Genomic DNA, 27,387 nt, shown 5'->3' with positions numbered 1-27,387 from the left:
TTATGAGCTGGATGCCGGAGAGTTTCCTGAAAATTAACACAGAGAAGACGGAGATCATAGAGTTTGGCCAGGGCAGCCCCGTGTGGAATGGATCTTGGTGGCCGGTGGAGGCGGGGGAGTGCTCTAGTCCTGTGCATAAAGTCAGGAACCTGGGTATGCTCTTTGACAATCAGCTCAATTTCTCAGCACACGTCAGCAACCTCGCTTCATCATGTTCCTTTTTAATAAGGACTTTGCGGAAGATTCTTCCTTTCATCGAACCTGACCTTCGCAAGACGGTGGTGGTGGCTCTTGTATTATCGAGACTTGACTACTGGACCGCCTTGCTGTTAGTGATAAATAAGACTCAGATGAAGAGGTTGCAGACTCTGCAGAATGCTGCTGCAAGACTTCTGATAGCTGTTCCCACAGACCAATCTATCTCTGGTGGCATTAAAACATTACACTGGCTCCCGATCCAGCAGCGTATAGAATTCAAGGCTATATGTTTAGTACATAAGGCTATATTTGGAGGAGGAGCCAAGGATGTTCAGAAGTTTTTCATTCCTTATGTACCCGGCCGGGTCTTAAGGTCCACTACACAAAGCCTCATCAAGATAAATCGGATACGCAAAGTCAGATGGGGTGGCAGAGCCTTCTCTTTCCGTGCTGCTGGTCTTTGGAATAAGCTTCCCTGCTCTATGAAATCATTAGGCAATCATCAAGCTTTCAGATAACTATTAAAAACATGGCTCTTTAATGAGACTCGCTGATGAAGATGATGTTTCTCCCTCTCTCTCTACCAGCGCCAAGACGCTCCGGCATTCGTTGCGCTATACAAATGACTATCCTATCCTATCCTATATAAACTGTTTTAGCACCAAGGTAGAACTATACTATTTACGCTTTTGGTGCTGCTAATCACTTTTATCTGATTCTGTCTAATTAATTATTGCAGCACACATATTTTATACAAGAATAACGTTGGTTCAATAAACGTATTGAAAAATTCAAACTGTGTATTTTCTGTATATTTCTCTGAGAATAAGTGAGCATGAGTGACTGAGTGAAAGGTCCTTTACTGTTTTCACGATCCCTGAGGGGTCAGGGTTGTTATTTTCAGTGGTTGCCAGAAACCATTCACTCCCTGACAATGTTAGGGGGGCTTAAGGTGGCACTGTGAGCTAGCTGTTCTGTAGGCCAACAAATCCTGGGGGGGGTGGGGGGGTCCAGAATCAGTCTAGGCACCAAGCCCCAAGTTTATGTTGTCCAACAAACGCACAGATTCTACGGATTAGTAGGAACTACACGACATGGCGCCCAGCGTTGGTTGTGTTCGTATTTAACGATCAATCTTAGTAGTGCTTTCTCAGAGACCCTATTCACATTTTAACTAGAGACGTATACCCTATGTATTGGCTATAGGTTTTTCAAGCTTCGAGGATTAAAAGTTTCCCGGATTGTGCTTACCATATCTCTATAAGTTCATTTAAATAATTTCCTTTCCCTTGACAATGACAGAACAAGGTGAGGACTTTGAGTAGTAGGAAGTTGCTCTAAACATTACAGAAAATTGCAGAGAGGCAGTTACTATGAAATTACTACAGCATGGCTTCCCGGCAAGGGGTGGAGATGTTACCTTCGTGTTTGAGGCACATGAAGCATTCAGAACAGAGATATTCTACTCTTGGGTTAATCCCGCCTGCAGCTGCACGCACACATTTGTTTCACTCTTACATTGAAGATGAACCACCTGAAGAATACTTTCGATATGTGGACATACAAATTCTGTTAACTTAACAAGAGATTATTAATTGGTTTAAAGGCGTCCTGCCCCATACCACAAAAAACGTTGGACTCAGTCTGCTCAGTAAAGAAGACGTGCCCTGTCCGTTCTTAGCTTCTTATACACCGCATCCGGACATTGTTACTTTACCAGCAGCAGGAATGCGTACACTTTATAGAGATTTAGTAACAAAATACATACATTTTACACAGATCGTAATGCGAACATTGACAGTTCAACTTGCGAGGGCTGCACAACCCCAATTGGCTAGTATGGGTATCAGCCCCCAAATGCTGAATGCCGTTATGGGAAGGATTCCCACCAGTCGGGAGCAAATCCCATTCTGGATACCTTAGAAAACAGCTCAGCTTGAAACTGTTTTTACCCATACGGGCCCGCAGGAAAAACACAGAATATTAACAGTTTGCTTGCCAAAGGGATGTTAGAAGATTGTGCCACTTGGGGTACAGTCTTTGCTGCTGGTTACACCAGAACTCATGGTACCCCTTCCATAGAAATTTTACCCGATGTACTGAAACAAATACAGAATGAGTACGGGGCAGAGCCTGCCTTTGACCTGGGGATAAAACTAATGGTCAATTTTGCCCAAGTATCTGCCATTATGTTAAGTAACATAAAAGAGGAGGCAGCAGCAGTGACTATACGCCAACGCCTGAGGGAATTTACTCCTGCAAAGCAGGCGGAGAATTGCCTAAGATTATCGAAGAAACGTATGCGCCGGCTAGGTAGGGAGAGTCTGGGAGCCAGACCTGGGAAATCAATAGTTAAGAGCAATTCTGAAAAGGATAGCGCTAAGCAAGCGCCCTATTCTTTCAAGAAGAAATGGCAAAACAAACAAAAAATAAACAAAACAAAACAGTCACAGGGTGGGTCTCCTCAACAGGAACACCCAGAGAGAAAATACAATTTGGAAAACCTTGACAATATTTGGAAGCCTGACCGGTATCTGGATGCAGATACATGTTCCTTTCAGAAGTCATCCGAAAAACATTCGGAGAGAGACGGACAGTCATAGCACAGATCGGAAGAGCGAGTCAAGTTGAAAAGAGAGACACATCGCAATTCGGACTACATCTTTAAACAGGAAGATAAACAAAAGACTCCTAAACCTCAGTTTAAAAAGAAGGTAGCGGGATCAAAATTAGAAATACCCAGGCTACAGAGGACTCTGCTTCTGAACAGGGAAAGGGCAGTGACAATGCTGGACAGCGTGGCAGAAAGTCACAATAGCTCGCTGGAAACCTGATGGATTATTTGGCTACAGTAGCTCTGAGTTAACATATCACGGTGGAAACACATGATACAAGGGTACATGTCCCATAACGTTTTTACGAAATAACGCTCTAAATAGAGTGGGACACACTCAGGCAAGTTAAGGGTCTCTTTTGGGAGAACCTGACATATGGTTACGACATTTCTTTTGCTGGAAAAGTTTGGCCTTCTGAGTGCATAATGGAGTGCCCAGTGGGGCAAGACTTAATTTTATCGTTTTTCTCCGACCGTGTACCAGAATCAGTTAAAAATTCATACACGCAGGCGTTGGCGTTAGCTCCTGCACTTTATCGCAATCATGTTGGATGGAACAATTAATCACCTCATCACGAAATCCCATTAAAATTAATTCCTCAGCCACAGAGACCATACCCAATGAAACAAAAAACAAGTCAGGGAGATCCTAGATCAACTTGAGTGCCGGGTGTAATAGAGAATTGCACCTCATCCATGAATAATCCCTTGTTTCCCGTAATGAAACCCAATAATTTATACCGTCTAGTCTTAGACTACAGACATTTAAACCCTTCCACACACACATTTGCAGTACAAAATGCTCAAAGTGCCGCACTAATGAATGGCACCGTGCGGAAAAAATACAAATTAACACTAGATATCTCAAATGGATTTTTCTGCAAAATATAGTGCCTGGTAGTAGATATTTGACAGCATTCACAGCTCTAGATTCTTAATGCCAATTTGGTCGATTACCATAGGGGTATAAGAATAACCTCAGGCTGTTTTCAGCCAGAGTGACAGTTACTTCAAAATATTTATGAGGATGCATTGTGCTATGTAGACAATATTTATCTGACGGATGGTTAATTAACACTTGGCTAGGATGAACCACAGAATTCTAGAGTTTGCTCATCTGGGTTGCAAATTCAATTTTGAAAAATCTAAAATTACCCACTTCAATTACCTGTTCCTGGGATATGAGTTTTCGAAAATGTGCGCTGCTCCAACCTCCAACGACTCTGAAAAGACTACAATCCATTTTAGGAATTCAAGATTTTGGTAGAACTTATGTTTTGGATTTCGCAGAACAAGTAAAGCCGTTCTACGACTTAATTAGACCTGATTTTTCAGTGCATAATTGGACACAGGAACAAGCTAATATTGTGCGTTCTGTATAATCTGACATGATAGCTTTGAAACATTTGCACATGCGTGTTAACAAAACTAACCCGGTGATCTGCGCAGTCACTGGACCAACCAGGTACACATACATCACTCTCAATGAAGGTGATACAATACCTATTGCATACAAATCACATTTGTACACAAAAGCTGAAATGCGTTTTGCATCCACTAAGAAAATACTTACAGCAGTACAGACTGCTGCAGTGAGAGAGGGGGAGTGAGAGAGGGGGAGAGAGAGAGAGAACGAGAGAGAGAGAGAAAAAGAGAGAGAGAGAGCGAGTGAGAACGAGGGGGAGAGAGAGAGAACGAGAGAGAGAGAAAAAGAGAGAGAGCGAGAGAGAGAGAGGGAGAATGAGAGAGAGAGAGAGAGAGAACGAGAGAGAGAAAGAACGAGAACTAGCACAGGAGAAACGCATAATTGTTGGGACCCTGGTACCGACCTTAGAGGCCTCCACCAAAGCAAGCGTTACAAATGCTAAAGCTCCAAGTTGGGATTTAATGAGATAACTCTCTCACTGCAATTGATGTAGATTACAGATTCGACTCTTCATTACATACACAAGCATTCTTGCAGTACGAACAAGAATATCCTCTGCCTAATGAAATTGTGATTCTAGACTGATATGAATGCATCATTAATACCAATGTTTCTGCCCAGCCTGCCGTAGGAACGAAACAGCAATATTCTGTGGCGTGCGCAATTGTTAAAGGGTTGATGCATAAGGTCCGTCCTTGAAAAACACACACTCAATCCCTAGGGGACAGTACAGCGCAGCTGGCAGAACTCAATGCCCTGATACTGGCAGTACAAAATACGGATCGTGAATTCCCCACACTTATTGTGTGTGATTCATTTTACTGTATCTAGTCCTATAATGAATAGTTACTTAATTTTATAGAGGCCAGAATAGATTTAGGGATTTTAAAGGTTGCACAGTAAAGCACAAGATTCTTTGGGAACAGGTGACAAAGCTGAAAGAAAGCCTGCCTCCAGCTCATTTTATTCATACATTAAGTCATCAACGTGTTGGCCTTCACGTTGAAGGGAATTTGATGGCAGATGACGCTGCCAAGGCAACCGGTCGTACTGCTGCCATTGCGGCAATATCTCGGTCAACTGCGAGGATAGACAGAACAACTATGGTGGCAGTTAATGCCACACGTAATGGATCAGCCCTACCAAAAGGCTTGTTCGAGGCATATGAGCTGCAGATTGTACACTTAGCATAGATCGCCATCTGGTGTTGGGCCCGGATGTTTGCAGTTTGTTTTTCTTCTTGGACAGTCTTTGGAAGTCACGAGTTTGGTGACTCCTCCTTCGGTCCGTACTGCGCATGGGCTTCGGCTCCATCCTCAGATTGTTTTTTTCCGCCATCGGGCTCGGATGTGATACTTCGTGCTCCGGCTTCGAACTTCTACGGTTCCAGCCTCGACGGAAAATCCTCGTTTCTTCGAGTTTCTTCATCATCATCTTCATCTCTCGAAGCGGCACTTTCTCCATCCCGTACATCGGCACCGGCCTTCGGGCCCTCCTCGACTCCGGTCCCGGCCGATGGAAAGGACTCCGTTCAAAAAGTGCCCAAAATGTGGGTCTAAATTTCCCCACACCGATCTCCATCAGGTGTGTAACCTTTGCCTCTCTCCAGAACACGAGGCTAGAGACTGCCCCGCCTGCAAGTCTTTTCGATCGAAGAAGACCATCCGAGATCGAAGAGCTCGACGCACCATGGCGCACTCATCCTCTGCAGCTCCACCGGACATCTTCGGAGACGGCGCCGAAGCTTCGGGGCAAACACACACCGAGCAGGAGGAAGACATCGTCAGCGCTTCCGAGGCCGACGACTCCGACGTGGAGGACGTTACACCGGCGCAGCGGGCCGTGAGTACTATACCCCCTCCCACCCCCGCGCCGAAAACCAAAGAGACTCAGGTTACTCCCTCGCCTGCCGGCCTGGGCAAAACCTAAACCAAAGCTTCTATCACCCCACCTACGGGCCCGGTGTCGAAGCCTCCAAAGTCTCACGGCAGCTCGGGATCGAGCCAGCCGACGCCCGGTGCCGAAAAACAGCATCCGGCACCGAAGAAAGCAATATCCAGCTCGACTCCGAAGCCACCGGTGCCGAAGCCTGGACACTCGGTGCCGACCAAACACAAACACAAATCTGTCGGCACCGACGCCCCGGCGCCGAAACCTCATTCGACGCCGAAACATCCGGAGACCTCAAAAAAGCATGGCGCACACAAACCATCGAAACCCTCGGTTCCGAAATCACCGGTGCCGACAGACGATCCGGCACCATTGGCTCTGTTTACACCAGACCCTCTACAAAAGACTCTGTCCAAAGATCCAAAGACTGGGCTTTTGACTTTAATTACCAAGAAAAGACGCCTTGATACTCCGGCTCCTCCTCCTCCACCCAAAAGGAAGGACTCTGCTACTTCTCCCCTCAGAGTGCCCTCCCCACTACCGCCTCCCCTACCTCCTCCACCACCTCCACCTCCTCCCCCTCCCAGGTCTCCGCCACCTCCACCTCACTACGATCCGGCCCCATCCCCAGATCCGGATGACGGGGACCCGGACAATTACCCGGCGGACGCCCCAATGGATCCCACTCCACCAGGGACCCCAGACCCATGGGAGGATTACAATAACCCTGATATACCAGATATACCTCAGGACGACCTATACCCATCCAGGCCGTCTCCTCCAGAGGACTCCTTAGGTTTTCATCATTTAGTGCAGAGAGCAGCACACTACCATGGGGTGGACATGCACAGTGAACCAGTGGAAGAAGACTTCCTACTGGATACATTTGACATACAAGACAAATCCACTTCTATTTTACCCATGCTTAAGGGTGTCACCAAGCACGCTACAGAGGTGTTCAAAGACCCTGTCAGGGCCAGAGTACTGAACCCTAGAATAGAGAAGAAGTACAAAGCGGCACCCACAGACCCTGCATACATTAAGGGCCCTGCTCCCCTAGATTCCCTAGTTGTCTCAACAGCTAGAAAGCGGGCTAACTCCCAATCCTCAGGAGAAGCCCCACCGCCAGACAAGGAATCTAAACTTCTGGACGCGTCTGGTAAACGCACCACCTCCCAAGCTGCAAACATGTGGCGCATTGCAAACACACAAGCACTGCTTGTGCGATATGACAGAGCACACTATGACGAACTAGAGGCTCTTATGCAGCACCTTCCAGAAAAACACAAGCGCAAGGCTCATGACCTGATACAGGAGGGTAAACTAATTACAAACACCTCCATTAAATGTGCCCTCGATGCAGCCGACACTGCTTCTAGAGCCATAAATACAAGTGTCCTGCTTCGTCGCCATGCCTGGCTCAGGATCTCAGGGTTCAAGCCTGAAGTCCAGGCATCCATACTCAACCATCCCTTTGACCAGCAAACTCTCTTTGGGCCAAAGGTAGACGAAGCGTTGGAAAAGATGAAAAAGGACACAGACACAGCAAAGTCTACGGGGGCACTCCAAACACAAGCCTCTAAACGTTCCTTTCGACGCTCGTCCTTTCGTGGCACAGGCAGAGGCTCCTCCACCGATAACGCCTCTACCTCCTACAAGTCCCCTCCTCAAAATACCTTTTCAAAGGGCAATCAAAGGGGCGGTTACAGAGGCAACAACAATAAGGGCAGGGGCAAAACCAACAACACCCGTTCTGCCACCCCACCCGCACAATGACTCCCCTCCGCTCCCCCCAGACCATCCCACTCCGGTCGGGGGCAGACTGCAAAACTTTATCCACACATGGGAGTCCATAACATCGGACAAATGGGTGACCCAAATCATTCGGTCAGGGTACTATCTCGAACTAACATCTACCCCACCCAATATCCCACCAAGGCACCGTCCAATGTCTCAAGAACATTCCACACTGCTCAAACAAGAGGTACTCTCACTCCTCCAAAAACACGCTATAGAGCAGGTGCCCGTCAATCAACAAAATCTAGGGGTCTACTCCCTATATTTCTTAATACCAAAGAAAGACGGGACCCTCAGACCCATTCTCGACCTCCGGCCTCTAAATGCCTACATACATTCAGACCATTTTCACATGGTCACCCTACAGCAAGTCCTCCCACTCCTCTGCCAGGGAGACTTTCTCACAACCTTGGATCTGAAAGACGCATACTTTCACATTCCAATACACCCCTCTCACAGGAAATACCTCAGGTTCGTGGTGGACGGGCAACATTACCAATTCACGGTTCTCCCCTTCGGGGTCACCACCGCACCACGGGTGTTTACCAAATGCCTAGCAGTAGTAGCAGCACACCTCAGACGTCAACATATTCACGTCTTCCCTTACCTAGACGACTGGCTGATAAAAGCCGCGTCCTACGACCAATGTGTGCAGCATACAAACAGCACCATCCAACTGCTCCACCAGCTAGGTTTCACGGTGAACCACCAAAAGTCCCACCTCATACCATCTCACACAAAGCAATACCTCGGGGCCACTATAGACACCTCCAAAGGTATTGCCTATCCAAACACAGCCAGAATCACAAGTATTCAAGCCTTACGCAAAACATTCCTTCCCCAACACTCTCTTCCAGCAAGAGTGTTCATGAAGCTCATAGGAATGATGGCGTCTTGCATCTTTATAGTGCCCCATGCAAGACTACACATGCGTCCACTTCAAGAGTGCCTAGCACAACAGTGGAACCAGGCCCAGGGTCAGCTGACGGATCTGGTGTTGGTGGACGGCCGCACACATCACTCTCTGCAGTGGTGGAACACCACAAACCTTTCCAAAGGGCGGCCGTTCCTGGACCCGGTTCCTCAGGTGATTCTAACAGCGGACGCATCGCTCTCCGGCTGGGGAGCGCACCTCCTACACCTCACAATGCAAGGTCTATGGACGCCACAGCAAAAATTGCTCCACATCAACCATCTGGAGCTCTTGGCGATCTTTCTAGCCCTAAAATCTTTCCAAAAACAGATTTCGGGCAAAGCAGTCCTCATTCGCACAGACAACATGACTGCAATGTATTATATCCAAAAACAGGGGGGGACACACTCTCCCCAGCTCTCCCGCTTAGCCCAGAGCATATGGAGATGGGCAATTCCCCAAAACATCTTTCTCCTGGCACAACACGTTCCAGGCGTACAAAACACCATGGCAGATCTGCTCAGCAGACAAACGCAACAACTACACGAATGGGAACTGCATCCGCAAGTTCTTCAACCATTCTTCCAACAGTGGGGGCATCCTCAGATAGACCTCTTCGCCACCCACGAAAACAAAAAATGCCCAAGCTTCGCCGCCAGATACCCACACCCATTGTCCAAGGGCAATGCGATATGGATGAACTGGTCAGGCAGATTTGCATACGCCTTTCCACCTCGCCCACTAATTCCATTAGTGGTGAGGAAGCTACAACAGCACTCCCTCACACTCATTCTGGTAGCTCCGACGTGGGCCAGGCAGCCGTGGTACCCCACGCTACTACAACTATCAGTGGTACCACATCAAAAACTGCACCTATCCCCATGCCTCCTAACCCAGAACCATGGAGAAATCAGGCACCCGGACCCAGCTCAGCTCAACCTGGCGATCTGGCTCCTGAAATCCTAGAATTCGGATACCTTAACCTTCCCCCTGATTGCATGAACATCATCATGGAAGCCAGACGTCCTACCACTAGAGCATGTTATGCCGCAAAGTGGAAAAGATTTGTTATTTACTGCCGTAACAATACAATCAACCCTTTAGATGCATCCATACAGCACATCATATGCTATCTGCTCCATCTTCACAGGTGTAACCTGGCATATTCATCCATACGCCTACACCTAGCAGCGATCGCTGCTTATCTACAAAACAGACAGCATTTATCTCTCTTCAGAGTGCCCGCTATTAAAGCCTTCATGGAAGGCCTTAAACGAGTAATTCCTCCCAGGGCACCACCTTCCCCTGTATGGAATCTAAATTTAGTTCTTACACGACTAATGGGTCCGCCCTTCGAACCAATGCACAAATGTGAGCTACAGTTTCTCACCTGGAAAACAGCTTTCCTTGTAGCTATCACTTCCCTTAGAAGGGTTGGTGAAATACAAGCGTTCACCATACAGGAACCCTACATACAAATGCATCACAGCAAGGTCATACTTCGCACAAATCCGAAGTTTCTGCCCAAAGTCATTTCCCCCTTCCACCTCAATCAATCAGTGGAATTACCTGTCTTCTTTTCGCAACCCCAATCTGTTGCAGAAAGGGCCTTACACACACTTGATGTGAAAAGGGCGTTGCTATACTACATACAAAGAACGCAACCCTTCAGGAAGACTAAACAATTGTTCGTTTCCTTCTCTCCACCACATAAAGGCAACCCCATTTCTAAATCAGGGATAGCTAGGTGGATTGTAAAATGCATACAAATTTGCTATCAAAAGGCAAAGAGAACATTATCTGTTCCTCCTAAAGCCCACTCTACAAGAAAGTTAGGGGCTTCTATGGCTTTTCTAGGGAATATACCCTTAGATGACATCTGCAAAGCAGCCACATGGTCTACACCGCACACCTTCACAAAACACTACTGTGTAGATGTGCATTCCAAGCAGCAAGCTATGGTGGGCCAGGCTGTACTAAAGACACTTTTTCAAACAGCTGCAACGGATACCGGTGGTCGCCGCTAAGGTTGGGTACTGCTATATAATCTATGCTAAGTGTACAATCTGCAGCTCATATGCCTCGAACGGAATATGCTACTTACCAGTATGCATCTGTTCTTGGCATGTAGAGCTGCAGAGTTGTACACGCCCACCCGCCTCCCCGGCTACCTGTATCCGTTCCAGTACATCTTATTTAGATACAACACATGGGTTTCTCACTGTTATTACTACGCTCCATCATTTCCCTGTTGGCGAAAAACAATCTGAGGATGGAGCCGAAGCCCATGCGCAGTACGGACCGAAGGAGGAGTCACCAAACTCGTGACTTCCAAAGACTGTCCAAGAAGAAAAACAAACTGCAAACATCCGGGCCCAACACCAGATGGCGATCTATGCTAAGTGTACAACTCTGCAGCTCTACATGCCAAGAACAGATGCATACTGGTAAGTAGCATATTCCTTCTCTCAAGTACTCCTTCCAGTTAGATGCACAAAATATTCTGCATGCTCAGATTCCAGGAGTGCGGGATAGAGTGATACCAAACATTAATCGCAGATTAGGACTGATACTAGACTGCACAAGAGGGTCTGGGTTTCACTTCTGCAGGTTTTATTGCTACAGCTTCATTACTGAAGCACCGCTATCGGTGGCCAGGTCTATTAAAACAGACCAAGGACTTGGTTCTTAAATGTAATATCTGCCAGCAGATAAAAGGCCCCACCTTAGCACGTCCAGCTCAGACCCCTCTATTGATTTCTGACAAGCCCTTGGCTTGTGTGTATTTGGATCACTGCGGCCCCTTACAGTCAGATGGAGCTTACAAGTATATCTTGGTTGCAGTGGATTTATGCTCTAAATTCCTGTGGGTTTGGCCTCAGTGCCCGGCTGATGCTCGAACTGGTTTAAAGGATTTGTGAATTTTTATCGGGATATACTCAATTGGCACACTAGATTTCCGACCAAGATCCGGCATTGAGCTCTTAGGCTTACAAAGAAGCCATGGGAAATTTAGGTGCGGCCTTGCGGTACTCCTCTCAGTACTGTTCTGAGAGAAATTCGGTAATTGAGAGGAAAAACTGACTTAAAGCAGTCCTTAAGAGCAAGGGTATTAGGCTTGTTTGGCAGTTGGGTCAATCCCCTATATGCTGTTCGGCGGACACTAACATGTCAAGAAAATTCCTAGGGGTCGTACTCCTTATAAACTTCTGTTTGGTGTGAGAATGTGGGTACCAGACCACGATAGTGTCAGGACAGTGGCGGCTGAAGCACCATTTGACATCCATGAACGTTTAGCTGTTTCACAGGAACTCAATGAATTCTGGGCTTTACAAAGCAACGTCCAAGTAGAACGCACCACCACTGGGGAAGTGAAAGTTGTTTCACCAGGACCTGCCTGGGTCATGAAGATTGGGGACCTGGTCAGAGAGAAAATAGTGGGAAAGAACCAATTTGGGCCATGTTACATAGTCCCTGTACCTGTCCTGGCTGTCGAAGGCACTAGAACTGTACTTCCCCGCCTCTTGCTGGTCATAGAGACAAAAGTTTTGCCTCTATTGATCTGGTCAGAAGGAAGTTCAGAAGGAAGCTTTAATAACGACTGAAGATTCACGCTTCAAAGAGAAGCTGTAAACTACATTTAAATTTGAGACTACCCCTCCGGGGTACGGAGCCTTTTGCTCAGGACCTGGCTGGAACAGCAGGGCATATACCTGGTGGTTCAACACCTGGCAGGTTTTCTGAACACCAGAGCAGCCGAACTCAGCGCCCGATGCCTAGCGGATCACAACTGGCATCTCCATTCGGAGGTGAGGCAAGGTCTCTTTTAATAGTGAGGAGAGCCTTGATTATATCGGTTAGCCTTGATTATATTGGTTAGCCTTTGCTTAGAACATGCAATTTGAGCAGTTTTGTGCACTTGGAGTTTCTAAGGTGGCTTTCGCTTGGAGATGCAGTTTGGCTCATGTGGAGCTCAGGCCTTCCATATGCCATTCCGCCCATGTCAGTCCTACCCAGATTGGTCAAAAAGATTAGGAGGTACCGGGCCCAAGTCAATTATGTGGCTCAGGACTAGGCACGGAGAGTCTGGTATCCCAAGCTTCTCCAATTTAGCATTGATCCTCCAATCAGGCTGCCGCTTCAGGAGGATTTTCTGTTGCAGCAGCAGAGAGGGTCCTCCACTCGAACCAGCCAACTCTGTGCCGTCTTGCATGGAGATTGAGCGGCAGCAGTTGATAGCATTCAACATTCCTCCCAGAGTTTGCAATCTTATTTTGGTGGCCAGGTGGCCCTTCACTAAGGCCGTGGACACCTGCCGGTGGAATAAACTTGTAAGATATTGTACAGAAAGGTCTATTGATCCTTTTTCTGCTTCCCTGTCTCAAGTCTTACTTTTTATTTTGACTTTTGCCCAGCAGGGCTCTGCTCTCTGCACTCTTAAAGGGTACCTTTAGGTCCTGTCTGCCTTTCTGAGGCTGCCAGACCAAATCTCATTACTGAAATCCTCTATTGTAAATAGATTTCTTAAGGGCTTGTACATGTGTTCCCACCTGCCCCTTTCATCATGCCTCAGTGGGACCTTAATTTGATTCTCACCTTCCGGATGTGTGCTCCTCTGCACTGCTAGTGCCTATGGCTGCTTGCAATCAAAACAGCCTTTTTAGTGGAAATAACTTCTGCCAAAAGGGTGAGCGAATTGCAGACTAGTGTTTCTCACTAGATCCTCTTTCTTGCCGAAAGTGGTAACACCATTTCACGTGGGGCAATTGGTCTCCTTGCCCACTTTCTACGCTCCTACACACCCCTCTAAAGAAGAGAAGCAACTCCATTGTCTGGTCTGGACACACATAGAGCATTGTCCTTCTACCTTCACTGCACTAAAGAGTTCGGTGTGGACGACCAACTCTTCGTGGGGTACGTTGGATCCAAGAAAGGTTGGGCAGTGCTGAAGAGGACTATCTCGTGATGGGTCGTCCTCTGCATCAACATTTGCAATGCTCTAGCCAAAAAACAGCCTCCTGAAGGCTTAAGGGCTCATTCCACCAGAGTGAAGCCTGCTATCATGACGTTACAGCGTGGAGTTTAGTCCTCAACATCTGTCGGGCAGCAACGCGGGCATCCCTGCACATGTTTACCAAGCACTTCTGCCTGGACACTAAATTCTGAAAGGACGTCCTTTTTGGCCGCTCTGTCCTGCCCGACTTCCTGGTCTAAACTTGTCTGCAGTCCCTCCTCCAGGGATGGTATTGCTTGGGTATCTGGTCAAAGCAAAGGAATCTGCTGCTAGATGTCTCTATCAGATTAACAAGTTACTTACCTTTGTTAACACCTTATCTGTTATAGACATGATCTAGCTGCAGATGCCTTACAGACCCACCCATTTTCTCTGCACTGCGGACAGGTTTCTAGGGTCAGGATTGACCCCCTTTCAGGGCCCTAGTTTAGAAACACACCAGTGTCGGTGCACTTCATGGCTCCGCGCTCCTGGTCCTGAAAAGTAACTGATGTCAGCGCGCCGATGTGGTGCGTATATAGGTGATGTGAACGTCACAACGGTGGAGATGACCCCACTTAGAGCTGACTGACAACACCTACCGGCACGCAAGGGTATTGCTCGAAGAAAAATCTTTTGGATTCAGTCTGACGCCTGGGAAATTCAAAGGTGAGGAATCTGCAGAAGGATCATGTCTCTACCAGATAAGGCGTTACAAAAGGTAAGTAACTTCTCTTTTTAGATCTTCAACCTCAATGCCTTCCTGAGAAAGAACTAATTCTAGATGCTCACACGGCCCCAAGACAGTAGAGACACCGATGGTGGGGGTCGGTAACCGACATCAGTCAGTGACAGACGTCACACGGCTTGAACCCGGGCATCCCTACCGGCACCAGGAGTCGAAGTCGACTTGAAAAAGATAGACAAAATGTCCAAACAGTTAGTAAAAAAATGACTAAGGGTATGCTCTTCCCTGATCTGCGCTTGCTGGCGCGGAAAAAAGAAGAACTGACGTCAGCGCCGGAGGGCGGCGTCTAAGTACTCCGACGTGATCACGACGCCGATGACGGATGCGAGCCGCAGTCGACGCCTACCGACGCGCAGGGGTACTGCTGACGAAAAATCTTTCCGAATCCAGCCTGACGCCTGGGAATATTCTAATATAAGGAATCTAACTAACTAATGTTTCTTACAGATATATCGTTACCAAAGGTAAGTAACTTGTGCTTTTATATTACTGTCTTTCAGGCCCACAGGCGTTCCCTGCCGTTTACAGTGGGCAAGTAGCATTTTTAGTACACGGTGTTCAATTTTGTGCTCTCTAGTCCGTTTGGTGTTCATGAAAGTGATAACAGTGATCACAGCACACCATCAGAATTCGGGGTATCCAGTCTTTCTCCTACCTTGACGAATGACTGCCAAAGGTGGGTTTGCCTCAGGCTATCATTTACCAGCTTCAGATGGCGGAGAATCTCTTAACATCATTGGTGTTCACTTTCAACATGCCAAAGTCACACCTGACTCCTTCTCAGACGCTCCTTGTTCATCAGAGCTACTATGGATATGGTAAGGCTTTGTACCTTTCTTCTGGAGAGTAGAATCCAATATATTCAGGCTATGACCCTGATCCTGATCCTGGATCGCAGTGCGGATGACTCTGAGGCTCTTGAGATTGCTTGCCTCCTGCTGGCTAAACCTAACAGTTGGCACATGCAGGCGTTGTAGTAGGGCCTCAAATCTCAGTGGGCACAATAGCAGGGAAATCTGTCAAACATTTTTGTGTTTCTGACCGTGCGTCCACCATGCATAGAAGATTTGATGGGGTTGTTGTTCTAGAAGCAAACTCAGTCTGTACCCTGCGCCTGACTTTGACCTTCTTGTCTAACGACCTTTCATTCTTATCTTTGTTTATCATGATCCAAAATGTATCTTTCTCCTGACACTTGTTTTGTAATTCAGTGGAGTTAAAGCATAGCCTTGCAATGGGTACTGACAAATATCAATTAAGAGTCCTTACTATGTTTAACGGATGAGTTAAACTATTCAGTCTTTTCAGTCTCAAACAATAAGTAGTTTTGCGGGAAATACCAACACTAGTTTACAGCATCTTACATTCATCACCACAGGTGAATATGAAGTTAGCTTCCAAAACCATAATTTAGGTAGAGAACAGTCAGCCATCATGCCAAACCATTACTGATTTGACATGAACTAGAACAGACGTTTCGCTTACAGGAATCTTTCACAAGGCTTATTTCTGAGTATGTATTGTCAGCCTCTGGTGATCTGTTTTAGAGTTGAGTCCATACATCATTTGATACATAGGCTATGCTCAGCACATCTCCATTCCAGCAAGAGCAAGGTCCCTGCTTGAACTTATCTGAATAACTCTAATATAGTGTAGTCAATACCAACTTACCGCCGAACCTCAACAGTATCATTTGGGGCAGTGCTTCCATCCCTAACACACTGTGCACTCTCTCTTCATTTGTTAAACAAACCTTGGATGTATAGAAGAAGTTTGTGTGAGGGTGACATGTAGTGTTAATAATAAAATACTTTTTTGCAGGCTCAGTCTTCTAGGGCCAATCGGGTCAGTCCTGAATTCTAATATAACCTTCACGTTTAAATAACCTTTCCTGGCAATCTTATCATCACAGTTTGACCACCCACTTCTTTCAAGAATACATTCACATTAATAGATCACCGAAAAAGGTTACCTAAGGTTACATATGCTCTGTTTTGGCCACACTTCTTTCCTGTCAACTCATTCTGCCCTCTCTTTCTGCTGAGTCTGATTTTGCTGTATTTTTATGATCTAATCATAATGTAAGGGATATGACCACGGTTGGAAATCAAGGTCCTGATCATGTATATGTATGTTTGAAGTATGTTTTATGTAGGTGTATTGTATTTGTATAGCACAAGCTTAACCGAGTGGCAGCATAGCTCTGCACAAAAACAAAGATACAGTCAATGTGTGACTGGAATGGTAGATGGGTTCTGAAGAGCAGAAGTAGATTGTTACTGCAGCATAGTAGTGTTCTTAATAAAGCTGTGTCTTTAACTCTTTCTGAAATTGCAGTCGGGCTGGGGTGGTCCTGAAAAATGCAGAGATGTAGTCCCAGGCCCTTCGTACATAAATAAAAGGGGCCTTTTGCCTTGTTTTTTTTTTTTGCACTTCATCTCCAATCTAAAGGTCTGGCTTTGGTTAATCTCAGCCTGATAAACCTGGGGGCCGGATGACAGTTGTGTAGATAATGTAACTAGTTTTGAAGTTGGTGGGGTCGATATGGGTGTCACTGAAGTCCATCAGTGATGTTTTTCATATCTAGATACAAGGGCACAAGAGTTTGAAGGCTGAAGTCGCTGTTTGGGAGGAATGATTACACTTACTTTAGTAGAAAGATCTGGTACTAGGCCATCTTGATTTTCTTGCCTATATATTCCTTGAAGGTGATATGTGTCCAGAGTCCACAAGTGTCACAGTACAAACAACATGGTAATACCTGACTTGGAATATTACAACATGCCATATCTTAGATAGGGAATAATATGTGGGAATCAGTATTTCTGATGGCTACATCTACATTCCTCACCTCTTGATTATCCCCAGTTGCCAGACTGGATCTGTAAACCTGGGCCAGATATTGACACTGATTCACTTACATAACCTACTCTAGCAGAGATGGCATCATTCCGTGCTGTCTTTAAGAAGGTAGCCAAGGTGCTTGAGTTGCCCCCTCCTTCTGTGGAATTCAGATCCACCATCATCACTGATATTCTGCAGTCCACCCCTACCTCAGTGGAGCTGTTGTTGCCATTTAATGAGGCCTTCTGAAATTTTTAAGGGATTGCAAGGCAAAACCAACCGCAGCCCTGGCACTAAAAATTATTAGTGGCCCTGTGTTGCAGGTCAGCACCGGGGGCACATGATATTTCTTTCGGTCTACGCTTTGCCAGTGAGTGTTGTGATGCAGGCTTCCTCCTTCTCCAAATTCATAATGGGATTTCCTACCCACCTGCCGGACAGATAGTCCAACATGCTGAAAGAGGTGGGGAAGAAGTTGTTGCATTCCCTCAGCGCTGCATGCCTTGGTGTCAATACGCATGCTTTGTGGGCTATATTAGAATTGATCGCTCCCAACATTCTTGACCATCCGAAGGATCACTTTGAGGAGATAATCCACGATGGTCAGGAAGCGTTCTGCCATACCATCAGACGGGTCTGGACATGGATAATTCGGTTGCCCGAGCGATGGTGTCCACTGTTTGCCTGCAACTTCTTACCTGACTGATCTCTACAGGTTTTTCTGGGGATGTCCTGGCCACACTCATGGACATGCTTTTTGGTGGTGAACGTCTTTTGATGGTCAGGGCAGTTGCAGCCTTGGAGCTCTTTAAGGCTGGGAGGTTCACGGCCTGGTCTCTATGGCTTCATTCACCGATTCATAATTTATTAGCCAGTTCAAAAAAATTGGAGACTTCTCTAACAGGTTCCAGTACAGGCTGCGCCAGTCTCCACAGACCATCCGCAGCAGAAGATTCCCTTCATGCTGCAGTAGAAGGACAGAGACAAGGGAAAGGGGTCTTTAGCCGCAGTCCTTCTCTTCTACTCCCTCCCCAGGACCACCAGGGAACCCACTTTAGCCCATATCTGCAGGCGGGTGTGCAGTCTGTGATTAGTTCACGTTTTAAAATAAAAACATCCATCCTTTTGTAGTTAAAAATTGTTTCAAGTGAACAACGCTCTATTGCAAATGTACGGCATTCGGACTGGTGTTTTTCACCCAAAAAATAGTACAATTGGTTGCTTGCTGGTATTACCTGTCAAGTTTCTTATTTCCAAAATATTTGTAATTAGCAAGGGGTTGAAAAATGCTTTAATGTCATGTTGACAATTATTATACTAAATGTTAAGTCAAGTATATTGCTGTTCGTTCCAGGTTCTCTGCATGGGAACTCGGTCTTTGTATTTGGACAATGCCAATGAACCTCATGATGTGATCATTCTAAAACACTTCACAGAGAAAAATAGGGCTGTCATCATTGACATCAAGACCCGGAAAAGAAAAACAGGTTAGTAGCAACATTGCTTTGATTGTATCCCTCAAAAACCTAAATGGACCATAGATTGTTTTCATTGTATATCTCATGATTCCAACTTCCCCACAGTATGGGAGTATTTTTAATAAACCACCATAAAGGTCATAGTGTAACCGTTCTTCTTACAAGGTGTATAATGTCCTTAAAAATATATTTTGAATCTTTTGTCAGTACCAAGCATCTTCTCTCACACGATTCAAAGACATATGTTGAAGTTGAGAAATGTATTTCAGTACTACTACCTCCGATGAGGCCCATCACAGGCCGAGTTCAGTACATGTTAGGATCCAGTAAACTGTGTTTTTGAGTAATGTTCTTTCTAATGCACAGCAGTAATGGATATGTGTTCTTGCAGATTCCTTACCTTATGATTAGCCCAAGTCTTCATGGTAGGTCTGCAAACATTTTCTCTTGCGGCATCATTCGATTCAAATTTTGCCTCCATCTGCCCAAGACGCGACAACACCAATAGTTGTATTATGCAGCCTGGCGTATGATGTTAGTTCCTGTTTTTACATGCCTTAGAGACGTGGTTCCACAGCTCTTTTTTAATTTTCATCAAATTCTTCAAAGATTACAACAACACTTTTCAGCAGACTATGTCTGACTAAGCAGGCCGGTTTCTACAGCCTCAATGACTGTCTGAAAAAGGTGGGATCGTCATAGTCCGGTGTAGACCACCTCCAGAGACTGATTGGCTAACTGCCTGATTTAATTCAGGTTCACTATTAGCGTGCCACAGTAATTGGGGATATTATGGATATTGTGCTTCACCAAATCAGAGGACTCTGGTTTCTAGTAGAGATGCGTCTTCACATTAATCTGTTCTATTTGCATGGTGCGGGTTAGTCTTCTTACCGGTCATCAATGGGAGGCTGGTTCAGGTTCTCATGGACCACACCACTGCTGTTTAGTAGTGCAACAAGCAGAGCAGTTTGGGGTCCTGGGTCTTTTGCCGACAGTTGCTTCATCTCTGGGCAGGGCAGACAAACCTGGCGGATCATGAATGGCAGTTACATCCCAAGGTGTCAAATGGCTCCTCCTCGACCTCTCCACGGCATTCAACACCGTCTCCCACAACACCCTTCTCAACAGACTCCACAACATAGGCATATACAGCAAGATGCCTTCAAGTGGATCGCCTCTTTCCTTACAGCACACATACAGAGCATCAGAGTGCCTCCCTTCACCTCCACACCCAAAGACATCATATGCGGCATACCACAAGGATCAACATCAGCCCTACCCTGATCAACATCTAAATGACCATCCTTTCAGCCTCCAGATCCCACGGATTTACCATAATCTCCTAATCTGACTCTTAGCTGATCATCTCGCTCACCAAGGACCCCTCCAACGACAAAACCAACATGTGCAATGCCATGACCAGCATAGCTAAATGGATGAGAGACAACTGCCTCCAACTCAACTCCGGCAAATCTGAAGTACTGATCTTCGGGGAGAACACCTCTGCATGTGACCACAGTTGGCGGCCGACAGAAATCAGACCTACACCCACACCAACCTACCATGCACGCAACCTCCGCATCATCCTCGACAGCCAATTGCCCATGAGACAACAAGTCAACACAATCACCTCCTCCTGCTTCTCCACACTTCGCATGCGCTGCAGAATCTTTATATTGGTTCCATCCAACACCAGAAAGACCATCACTCAGGCCCTCGTCACCAGCTGCCTTGACTACGGTAACACTCTCTAAGCCGGCATCTCCACCCAGCTCCGCAGAAGACTCTAGACCATGCAAAGTGCTGCAGCCAGACTCATCCTGGACCTCCCCAAATGTGTCCACACCCCCCGCCCCACACACATACACCTGAGATTCCTGCACTGGCTCCCAATCCAGACAAGATGCTAGTTCAAGATCCTTACTCATGCCTACAAATCCCTCCATGACCTAGGACCTGCCTACATAAACCATCGACTGAACTTCCACCCTTCCTCTACACACCTGTGCTCCTCTTCACTCGCCCTTGCACACTCCCCGCATCCTTCGCAGCGGTGGCTGCTCCTTCTCCTACATCGCTGCCAGGACCTGGAACGACCTTCCCCTCCAGTTCCGTACAACCTCCTCACTGGCAGACTTCAAAAAGAGACTCAAGACCTGGCTCTTCGATGGGGACACAGCGCCAAGATACCCCTAGAGGTGACAGTGTTGCGCTTTATAAATGCTGTTTGATTGATTGATTGATTAGCATCTACCAGCAGTGGGAAGTACTCTAACTAGATGTTTTTGCCACAGTCTAGAATGTGCAGTATTAAAACATTTGTGCTCTGGAGTTTCCTAGTAGACTGTCTCTATGAGTGGCAATCTGGATAGAGTGGAACATAGGGCTTCTGTACACCGGGCCCCAGTCACGCTGGTGACTCCATATTGTGCAAAAGCAATTAGTTATCTGGAAGATCTGACCATGGCCATCTGTCCTCCTATAAGGCTATTTCTTCCAAAGGACCTCCAGTCACAACAGCAGGGCAGGTTCCTGTACCCAACCACGCGCAATCTGCACCTTCATACATGTAGATTGAGTGGGGGAGGCTGACTGCATTTGATCTTCCCTCCAAACTTCTGGTTGTTATCCTTGCTGCCAGATGTCCCTTTACAAAGTCTGTCTACCATGGGCACTGGGACAACTTAGTCGACTGTTGTGGCACCCGCGATACTAACCCATTACATGCCAAACAATTTAATGTCTTGTTTGAGCAGTTTCCCAGCAAAAACTTGCAGCGGGTACCCCTAAAGGTTATTTGTCAACCCTTTAGCCCTTTTTGTGTATTCCTGACCAACCCCCCCTTGTTCAGATCACCTGTGGTGATGAGATTTATAAAAGATTTGACACAGGTTTACCCCAAACCTTAAGTGATACCACAGTGGGATCTCAATTTGATCATCACTTTCCTTATATGCACTACCTTCAAACTGATGCAGAGCTGGATAGTATATCTCCTGACTCTGAAGACTGTATTCCTGATTGTGGTAACTTATGCTTGTCGAATGAGTTCACTTTACCTGGGGAAAAAGGTGGTATATGGCAGCTGCACCAAGATAGCTTAGAGTTGCGTTGAGGACCAGGGCATCCTTTTTAGGTTTCACCTGCACAGCGCTTGTGATGTGCTTGTGAAATCTATTGTTTTTATTATATAAACTTAAACTGGGCTTCCATCCCACCTCCTCTTCTTTCCTGGCTTTTCATTGGTTCCTGTACGTGCCACTTACTTTTTCTCTAATTCTATTGGCTGCAGCATATTTTCCTGCATTTACCAAACGCTTCTTCCTCGTCTGCTTCTCTTATCAGTTTCCCGTCGCCAAAATACTGTTAACATCCGCGTTGCTGGAACTTTTTTTCATAAAGTTTTGCCTCTTAATGCTTTTTCGGATTGTGTCAGATTTATATAGCGCAAAGTATCACCAGGAGAAGTTAAGTGATTTGCCAAGAAACACAGGATGTTGCTCCACTGAGACTTGAACCGGGATTCCCAGCTCTCGAGTCGGAAGCACTGGCCGCTTTGCCACACCCTCTCCACAACCGAGATGCTTGTATTTCAGGGTAAACTTTATTATCTTACCAAGAGAAAAGATAGAAGACTTGATAATGCAGAGTGAATCTTTTTTGCTCACTTATATTTTCATCCTGTTTTCACAAAAAAAAATCCGTCTCAGTTCACTATTAGCTCAGTGATGGGCACGATTGCCACTGAAAAGCTACATCCAGCAGCTCATGCAACCCCCATTAAATGAGGATGGAAAAGCTAGTCCAAACAAATTGCGTGAATAATTAGAAATTCAATAATTTCACAAAGAACATCTCAAATTTTAATTACCATTAGGATATGCGTAAAAGAAATCTCATTGGTTAGCTGAAATAGCCCACACATACAAAACATTTTGTTCTCTTCTGACAGTTGATTGAAAATTGTCCTCCTCACTTGCTTTCATTAAAAATACAGTGTATCTGTTGTGTTTTACTTATGGGTATAGTTGCACTTATTCACCCTTTCAAAGCTGCCATAGGGTGATCACAACGTTATCCTGACTTCTGTAGAAGCAAAACATGAACAGCTATCACTTTATCGTAATTGATTTACATTTCTTCTTTAATGTGTCTGGGACCATTTAAAGTTCAATCTGAATTTCAAAAGAATTTCTTGGAAGAGTGTCCTCTTACATAGCCTCCTGAATCTTAATTATTCTCAAACTAGCTGCATGCATTTTAAGCGTGTATGCCAGCTCTGTTTTTTTCCTTTAATTTATTATTATCTAGGCTTGCAGCACTTTTTTTTTTAGAGGTTTTATATAGCGCTAGCTTGACCATGGGGTAGCAGAGCGCTTTATAGAATTTAGAGCAAGGCAACAATCAATGGAACAGTTTCATACGAAATGGCAAAGGAAGTGAAAGATCAGCACAGATTTTGGAGCAAGGCAATAAACTTAAGATCAATGGTTATATACGCTTAAAAATAAGGGAAATGTATCGGAGAAGGAACACACACAAAATCAGTACAAAGTTCTATTTGTAGGGACATGGGGATGAAGTTGCTGAAAATGAGGTCCAAACCATTAACAATTTTGGTGACATAAAGTGTTGTCTCGGCAAGAGCCAGCAGAAACAGAGCGATGAACAGACAAATTACAGAAATGAGGTTAGGATTATTTATTGAGGAGATGGCGTTTCAGGTCTCTTTTGAAGCATAGATAGGAAGGGTTGCAGCGAAGGTCCCTCGGTAGGGCATTCCAGTTGCAGGGAGCATTGCCTGAGAAATAGCGAGTCTGGGTAGAGTTATTTTTAGTAACGGGGGTACAAGAAGAAGAGCATTGGAGCTTCTCATTGGTCTGGCACATCCTGCTCTTGTGAGTTTGTTGTTTAAGTAGTCAGTGGATTGAGAGTGAAGAGTTTTGTTGGTGTTTTGCAGGCAGTCTTGTAGATGCATCTACCTTCGATGGGGAGCCAGTTGAGGGACTTGAGGGCGGGCGTGATGGGTTCATACCGTTTGCAGTCGGTTATGAGACCGGCAGCCATGTTGAGTTCTGATCTAAGGGGAGCGAGGTGAATTTTCGGGGTCCCAGTGAGAATAGCTTGCCCATAATCAAGTTCGGATAGGACTAGCAATTGAACAACCCCTTTGCAGTCGTCTGAAGTGATCAAAGGTTTGACTTTTTTTAGGTGTTTAAGTGTGAGAAGCGCTCGTTTGCCTGATGTTTTGATATGGTCCTTAAGAGACAGATATATGTCCAGGGTGAAGCCTAGGGATTTAGCCATGTGGGATAGAGTGAGCGGACAATTGAGGGCTTTGAGGTCAGTGATGCAGCTTTGGATAGGGAGGTGGTTACTTTTGGGGGAGAATAGAATGATTTCCGTTTTGTTAGGGTTCAGTTTTAGATGGTTGGAGTAAAACCAAGATTGAATCTTGCTCAGTGTGATGTTAAGATGAAGGATGTTGCTGTGAGATTTGATTTTATAGTAGAATTGCGTGTCATCAGCATAAAGGTGATACTGTATCCCAGCTTGCTTCAAGATGATGGTAAGGGGTCCCATGAAGAGGTTGAAGAGAGAGGGGGAGAGTATTTAGCCCTGTGATACACCAAGAGAGACAGGAGTAGGATTTGAGAGGCAGGAATTGATTTTAATTTGTTGTGTTTGGTGTTGGAGGTAGGAAGTGAACCATTTAAGGACTGTGCCATTGAGGCCAGAGCAAGACTTCAGAGATTCCAGTAAGGATGCATGGTTGACTGTATCGAAAGCCGCTGAAAGGTCCAATAGAATAAGAAGGCAGGCATCTCAGTTCTCTAAGGAGCGATGTATGTCGTCGGCAATGTTAAGCATGGCGGTTTATGTGCTGCAGCCTTTCCTGAAACCTGATTGGTAAGATGTCCAGGTGGTTGAATTTGCCTATGTGCAGCTGTGGGGATCCCAGAGGCCCCCGACTGTCTCGGCCTGGAAGGAACATATGGATTGGTGCATGTTTCGGGAAAAGGTGGTGTATGTGGCGAGAGGTAAGCCTGCGACATGGGTGAAAGTGTGGGGCCCCTGGAACGCCTACCGCGGGGGAATCTGTGCTCCACCGTTATTGCCCGATCCGTCGCCGGCCCCGTCCCCTTAGCCAACTCATCCCCCCGGTACCTGGGCATTAGGTGTCCCCAACCCTAGTTCTGATCTCTCCCCCCCCCTCTTGAGATTCCTATGGATGGCTAGGATCCCCCCTCTAGGGGAGCACGTGTTGCTATTCCGATTGAGGATTGCCTTGTGGGTTTGTTTGTGTTTGTTGTTCTTTAAATTTAAAATGGAACCGTATAATGGGGTCTGGATAGTGTGGCGCGCAACGATGTTACCTCCTGTACATGCTCGGCCGCATCACCATGTGTTTTATAAATGTATATCGTATGCTCCTTTTATTGCTAGCGGCCGGCCGGAAGGTTGTAGGCCCATATTTGTATAATTTTTTGAGTCTTGTAATAAACGGTTTAAAAAAAAAAAGAATTTGCCTATGTGTCTGTCAAGTTGTTGTAGGACACATTTCTCCATGGTTTTGGCTAGGAGCAGGAGGTTAGAGGTGGGACGGAGGTTGTTTGAGTCAAGATAAGCACATCCGAACCCAATGGCGGAAAAAAACAATCTGAGGATGGAGAGGATGCCCATGCGCACTGTGGTCCAGGGGAGGAGTCACCAATCTCAGGATACTTCGAAGACTCTTCCAGGACAACAACGTGCAAACATCCGGACCCAACACTAGGCGGCGATCTATGCACAGATATGAATGTCAGCAGCCCTACATGCCAAGAACAGATGCATACTGGTAAGTAGCATATTCAATCAATAGGGCCAGCCTTGTGGTTTTTAAGTATGGGAGTGATTTGCCCGAGTTGAAGGGAATCAGGTACACACCCAGAGGTAACGGAGGAGTTAATGATTTTTGTCCAAAATGGGGTGATGATGTGGTTTAGGTTGTGTACTAGTTTTTTCGGAAGAGGGTCTTTGGTGTGTGAGGTTGGCTTTAATTTCACAATGATATCTGAAAGAGACACATTAGTGATAGATTCCTTACCTTAGAATATCCCCAGGCGTCAGACAGAAAGTTTTGCTAGCAGTACCCCTGCGCGTCAGTAGGCAGCGTCGTGCGGCTCCGTGTCCGTCGCTGGCGTCGTCTGCGCCGAGATGTCACGGAGACTACATAGGCGCCACACATGCGCGCTGACGTCAGTTCTTTCTTTTTCCGCGCCAGCAAGCGCAGATGCGGTTAGAGCACTTACCTTAGTCACTTTTTGACAACCCTTTTTGAGACTTTTTGTCTCCTTTTCTCCTTGGTGCACATAGGGATGCCTGGATTTAAGTCTTGTGGGGCCTTCCGTCGCGATTTGTCGGTGGCGGCCCCCACGATGTTTGCCTCTACTGCCTGGAGACCAACCACGACTCCTTGTCCTGCCGGGACTGTCGGGCCATGGCTCCAAAGGCCTTGAGGGAGTGGCGCCGGAAGCTGCTAGAGGCCCGGCACTCGTCCCAGTGCCGTTCCCGAGAACGCTCGCGGGGCCGCAGTCGTCGCTCCAAGTCTTCGCCCTCGGATTCGGGTAAGCAACGACATAAAAAGAAGTCGTAGATGCGAGTTCGCTCTCCGATGTGTGTCCCCCCGTCGGTCCTCGGATGCGGACGAGGGGGACAGGGGTTCTGCCCCTGCGGGTCCGTTGGAGTCTGGGAGTCCCACGGCCTACCCGCCTTACCCGGGTCCATCGGCGACTCCTGAACAGGTGGAAGAATTTCTTGCTACCATGGACCACCTTTTTAGGCCTCGGGCTCTCGCCGGCGTGCCTTCGGGCCCCACGGTCCCGAGTCTGGATCCTGTGGGGCCGCCGGCGGATCCAGCTTCGGCACCACAGGATCCTGCGCCGTTGGCCCCGGTGCCACAAGGTCTAGCGCTGCCGGCACCGGCCCCGGCCCCACCCTCGACTCCGCCTCCGGCGCCGCAGTGGGTGCCGTTTGTCCCTCCCTTGCCCCGGTTCGAGGACCATTTTGTTCCTACCTGGGATCCTCCGGCGCCGCAGTGGGTGCCGTTTGTCCCTCCCTTGCCCCGGTTCGAGGACCATTTTGTTCCTACCTGGGATACACAGTGGGACTCGGCCCTGGCCGGCGCCGTTACCGACGCCGTATGTTCCTTCTCCGGATCCAGCTCTGCCGCCCCGGTCTGTTCCCCATGCATCAGAGGTGGAGGACGACTGGGAGGGGTCCAAGGACCCTCTTGCCCGTCAGTGTGACTCCGAGCAGGACTGGGTGGACAACTCGGAGGACGCCGGCGACCTCGACGTCTCTTCTGACCTGGGGTTTGCCTCTTCCCGCCTCCTACATGATGGTGCTCCGTCGGGCAGCTGAGGTCCTCAACCTCGATCTTCCAACGGTGGCCCTCAAAACTAATCTCCTAACTGAGATGCTGCAGACGGCGTCCACTG

General features: G+C 46.9%; 1 protein-coding gene across 2 annotated transcripts in view; it reads left to right on the top strand.

The window, feature by feature from the left end:
• Positions 1-27,387, top strand: part of ZZEF1 (zinc finger ZZ-type and EF-hand domain containing 1) — a 1,433,434-nt gene that overhangs the window by 990,219 nt on the left and 415,828 nt on the right. For both annotated transcript variants that reach the window (XM_085649580.1, XM_085649579.1), the window contains one exon: positions 18,778-18,910. In XM_085649580.1, coding sequence (XP_085505706.1) covers positions 18,778-18,910 — 133 coding nt within the window. The remainder of the gene's footprint in view (positions 1-18,777; positions 18,911-27,387) is intronic.

This window comes from Triturus cristatus, chromosome 3_2, assembly GCF_964204655.1.
Source record: "Triturus cristatus chromosome 3_2, aTriCri1.1, whole genome shotgun sequence".
Taxonomy (NCBI): domain Eukaryota; kingdom Metazoa; phylum Chordata; class Amphibia; order Caudata; family Salamandridae; genus Triturus; species Triturus cristatus.
The sequence above is the reverse complement of the archived record's forward strand: the minus strand, read 5'-3'. Positions and strand labels throughout refer to the sequence as shown.